This window comes from Belonocnema kinseyi, chromosome 7 (assembly GCF_010883055.1).
Source record: "Belonocnema kinseyi isolate 2016_QV_RU_SX_M_011 chromosome 7, B_treatae_v1, whole genome shotgun sequence".
NCBI lineage: Eukaryota > Metazoa > Arthropoda > Insecta > Hymenoptera > Cynipidae > Belonocnema > Belonocnema kinseyi.
In genome coordinates this window covers 105,241,892-105,247,166 of record NC_046663.1, presented here as the reverse complement: position 1 = coordinate 105,247,166, position 5,275 = coordinate 105,241,892, and the positions used below count along the sequence as shown (strand labels likewise).

Sequence of the window (5,275 nt, the reverse complement as noted above, 5' to 3'; positions counted from 1 at the left end):
AAATTGGAGGGCCTTTAGAGACAATATCGAGGCTAAAATTAAAATAGAAAATAATTTACAATCAGAAGCCGAAATAGATAAAAGCGTTCCTGCTTTTTCTACTGTTATTACTCAAGAAATATCAAAAATTATACCGATAGCTCGCCCTTTACAATTCACTTACACCACACCCGCTCACGTTTAACAATTAATTAGTGACAGAAATAAAATAAAGAATCATGGCAAAAAAGTAGAGCCCCTTATCTGAAAACCATAATGAATAAACTAAAGAAAATAATTAGGCAACAGCAAAGGGAACATAGAAATAAAAATTGGATAACAAAACTAACTAGATTGCAAACTAAAGATAATTCCCTCTGGAAAATGACTGAAGCCCTAAAAGGAAGCATTAAAACAACTGTGCCAATCCTGCATGGGCCTCAAGGGCTAGTCTTCTCAGAAAAAGACAAAGCCGATGTCCTGGCTCTCCAGTATGAACAATTTCACAGACTGACTACTGACATGAGTAATAAAGAGACTGAAAAATTGTAAATCAAAGGTATGATGAAATCGACAGCTCTGGAATTAATGTTGATTCTATTAAATTAATAACACCTAAAGAAGTTAAATTATCAATTAAACAAACTAAACCCAAAAAAGCTCCTGGCTATGACAATATTCCCAATAGAGTCCTTAAAAATTTGCCTAAGAAAGCTGTTGTTAAGCTGAGCTATATTTTCAATTCTTGCATTAAGCTATCTTACTTTCCAAACGCATGGAAGAAGGCGACCATTCTTCCAGTTCATAAATCAGGAAAAGATCAATTATTTCCCCAGAGCTACCGACCAATCAGCCTCTTGCCAACTATAAGTAAAATATTTGAAAAAATGATCTACAATAGACTTCTTGACTACGAAAATACGCATAAACAATTAATACTCGAGCAATGCGGTTTTAGACAAGGACATAACACCGTTCATCAACTTTTGAGACTGACAAATCACATATCTACTAAATTCAATGAAAATAAATGTACAACGCTATTACTCCTTGACTTAGAAAAAGCGTTTGATACTGTGTGGCACAAAGGCCTTATATACAAACTCTGTAAAATGAATGTACCCTTATATTTAATTAAGATCTCAATTAGTTGGTCCATACTGGGACCTAGGTACTTTATATACTATATAAATGATATTCCTTCAACTAAACATACCAATAAAGCGTTATTTGCGGAAGATACGGCTATTTATGCATCTTCATCAAACATATGTATGGCATTAAAATACTTGCAGAGGCATATTCTGATCTTAGAAGACAACTATAAAAAATGGAAATTTAAAATTAATGTAGATAAGACTGATCTAATTATAATTTACCAAAAAAAGATCAGAGACATGCCTGTACCGCTACGTATGTATGATCAGGATATAGAATTAAAAAAAGTCGTCAAATACTTAGGGCTTTATCTTGATAAGTCACTCACATTCAGTTTTCATGTTAGGGAGGCATGTAAGAAAGCCTACAAAGCTATAGGAATGCTCTATGCATTATTATGTAGGGATAGTGGCCTAAGAGATGCTAACAAATTGATTATTATCAAAACTATTATAAGACCCATTATGCTCTATGCGGCTCCAATATGTAGTAATACGTGCAATTCCAATAACGGGAAATTACAGGTAGTACAAAACAAGTGCCTAAAGATGATAGATAATACTACTAAGATTAAGGACCTACATAAGAAATACTCTATCAACAATACTGCAGAACATGTTTATAAATTAACTAAAATCTTCCACGAGGAACAGATTAAACACATTGATTTGATTAAAGATATACCTTCGATTAATCATGAAACAGCTCATTATAGAATCAAACACAAACTTCCACATCATATACTTTTAATTTAATACAATCACCTTCGAACTATATAGCTTCTTTGTACATAGTGTATATACTAAATAAGATAGTATAAGATAGGATAAGTCTCACTCTCATTCCTAATTAGGTTTTTATAAGTTTTTGCCTGGAAAATATTCAAGTGTTAAGCATTGTGCTTTGCAGTTTACATGAAAAATACTAGCATTGATACTCTGATTGCGTAAAGTAGGCTTATTCCTAATTAGGATAGATATTACAAAATAACTACAATGTAAACATGTTTCTTATGTAACAATATGTGATAAATAAATGCACTTTTTAAATGTAATCTGAAAGAAATTGAAGAAATTGGCGATTTGGATGTTTTGCGTGATTCTTAATTTCATGCATGCGTCGATTTTAATGTTTAATCATAGTTAAATTTTCGACAACAAGGATTAATTTTCTACCAAGAAAGAAGAGTATTCAATAAAATACAGAAAAATTTAACTAAAAAGCTCACTTTTCATTTAAACATAGAATAGTTAAATTTGTGGTTAAAAAAAAGTAATTTTTAATCAAAAAGAAAATAAATTTTGTACAAAATAGTTACATTTTCAGAAAACAAATTTATCCAACTAATTGTAATCATCAACCAAAAAAAAATGAGAAAAAAAACGTTAAAATTCTTTGAAATCGCTTGAAATTATTGAAATTAATTGAAAATTTGTTGGGATATTCTAAAAATATCCTGAAAATTTTTGAATCCTTTAAAACCGCTTAAAATTTTTGAAAGCTCTTGAAAATTCCTTACAAGTTTAAAAATACCTTAAAAGTTTTCAAATCCTTTAAAATCTCATACTGAATTATTGAAATCAATTGAAAATGCCTTGGAATCTATTAAAATATCCTAATATATATCAAATCCTTTAAAATCTCATATTAAATTACTGTCAAAAATTGAAAATTCCTTGGAAAATTTTAAAATACTCTCAAATATTTGGAAACCTTCAAAATATTTTGAAAGACCTTGTTATCTTTTAAAGATTTCTAAAGTACTTTGGAACTTTTTAAAATAACCTTGCTAAAGTTGTTAAAATTCTTTGAAATTCCTTTTAATTATGAAAATAAGTTGAAAATTCCTTGAGATCTTTCAAAACATCCTCAAATATTTAAAATCCCTAAAAACCTTTTAAAATCTTTAAAATTTGTTAAAGCTCTTGAAAATATCTTAAAATTTAAAACACGCTGAAGTATTTCAAATCCTTAATAAGCTCACACTGAATTATTAAAATCATTTAAAAATTACTTGAAATCTATCAAAATATCCTAAAACATACATCAAATCCTTCAAAATATCATTCTAAATTACTGTAATCAATTGAAAATTGCTTGGAATCTTTTAAAATTCTCTCAAATTTTTCAAATCCTTTAAAATCTTTTCAAATACCTAGAACTTTTTATAAAGATTTCTAAAGTATTGAAAAATTTTTTAAACAACCCTTTTAAAATTGGTTTTATTCTTTGAAATTCCCTTAAATTATGAAAATCAGTTGAAAATTCCTTGACATTTTAAAAAATATTCTCAAATATTTAAAATCCTTAAAAATCTTTTTAAATCTTTTAAATATGTTAAAGCTCTTGAAAATATCTTGAAATTTGAAACATACCCTGAAATATTTCAAATCCTTAAAAAGCTCACACTAAATTTTTGAAATAATTTGAAAATTACTTGAAATCTATGAAAATATCTTAAAATATATAAAATTCTTAAAATGTCATATTAAATTACTGTAATCAATTGAAAATTCCTTGGAATCATTTAAAATTCTCTAAAATTTTTCAAATCCCTTCAAATCTTTTGAAACACCTACAACTTATTTTTTTAAAGATTTCTAAAGTATTTGGAAATTTTTTTAAGGAAACCATCTAGGTGTTTCAAAAGATTTTAAAGGATTTAAAAATTTTTAGAGAATTTTAAAAGATTGCAAGGAATTTTCAATTGATTACAGTAATTTAATATGACATTTTAAGGGATTTGATATATTTTAGGATATTTTAATAGATTTCAAGTAATTTTCGAAATATTTTAATAATTTAGTGTGAGCTTTTCAAGGATTTAAAATATTTCAGGGTATTTTTTAAATTTCAAGGAATTTTCAAGAGCTTTAACAAATTTAAAAGATTTAAAAATTTTTTTAAGGATTTTAAATATTTGAGAATATTTTAAAAAATTTTCAAATTATTTTAATAATTTAGTGTGATATTTTAAAGGATTTGAAATATTTCAGGGTATTTATTGAATTTTAAGATATTTTCAAGAGCTTTAAAAAATTTTAAAGATTTCAAAAGGTTTTTAGGGATTTTAAATATTTGAGGATGTTTTGAAAGATCTCAAGGTATATTCAACTTATTTTTATAATTAAAAGGAATTTCAAAGAATTTTAAGAACTTTAGCAAGGTTATTTAAAAAAATTACAAAGTACTTTAGAAATCTTTAAAAAATGCCAAGGTCTTTCAAAATATTTTGAAGGTTTCCAAATATTTGAGAGTATTTTAAGACGTTCCAAGGAATTTTCAATTTTTGACAGTAATTTAATATGAGATTTTAAAGGATTTGATATATATTAGGATATTTTAATAGATTCCAGGGCATTTTCAATTGATTTCAATAATTCAGTATGAGATTTTAAAGGATTTGAAAAAATTTTAAGGTATTTTTAAACTTGTAAGGAATTTTCAAGAGCTTTCAAAAATTTTAAGCGGTTTTAAAGGATTCAAAAATTTTCAGGATATTTTTAGAGCATTCCAACGAATTTTCAATTAATTTCAATAATTTCAAGCGATTTCAAAGAATTTTATCGTTTTTTTTCTCATATTTTTTTTGGCTCATGATTACAATTAGTTGGATAAATTTGTTTTCTGCAAATGTAACTATTTTGTACAAAATTTATTTTCTTTTTGATTCAAAATTATTATTTTTTTAACCACAAATTTAACTATTCTATTTTTAAATGAAAAGTGATCTTTTTAGTTAAAATTTTTTGTATTTTATTGAATACTCTTCTTTTTTGGTAGAAAATTAAACTTTGTTGTCGAAAATTTAACTATGATTAAACATTAATTTTTTGTTCAGAAAATTAGTCTTCATGGAAAATAAACTTCTTTTGTGCAAGGTTCATGTATTTTATTAGAAATTCCCTTTTTTAGTATACAATTTAGCTTTTTGGATGAAAATGTAATTTTTTGATTTAAAATTTTACTATTATGTTGAAAACAATTAAAAAATTTTATTCGTTCAGTTATGTATTTGATTCAAAATTTCTTTGTTGCAGAAAACTAATTGTTTTAGTTGAAAGTTTAACTACTTCTATTAAAAGTTAGTCAACTATACTTTTATATTAATATAATATTTTATAATTATAATATTAAC

The 5,275-nt window shown here is 25.6% G+C and overlaps 1 protein-coding gene across 1 annotated transcript in view; it reads left to right on the top strand.

The window, feature by feature from the left end:
* Positions 1-255: 255 nt before the first annotated feature.
* The window catches only part of LOC117176598 (rhamnogalacturonate lyase-like), a 103,614-nt gene continuing 98,594 nt past the window's right edge, over positions 256-5,275 (top strand). Inside the window, exon 1 of the mRNA XM_033366851.1 lies at positions 256-505. Within this exon, the coding sequence (XP_033222742.1) occupies positions 256-505 (250 nt within the window). The remainder of the gene's footprint in view (positions 506-5,275) is intronic.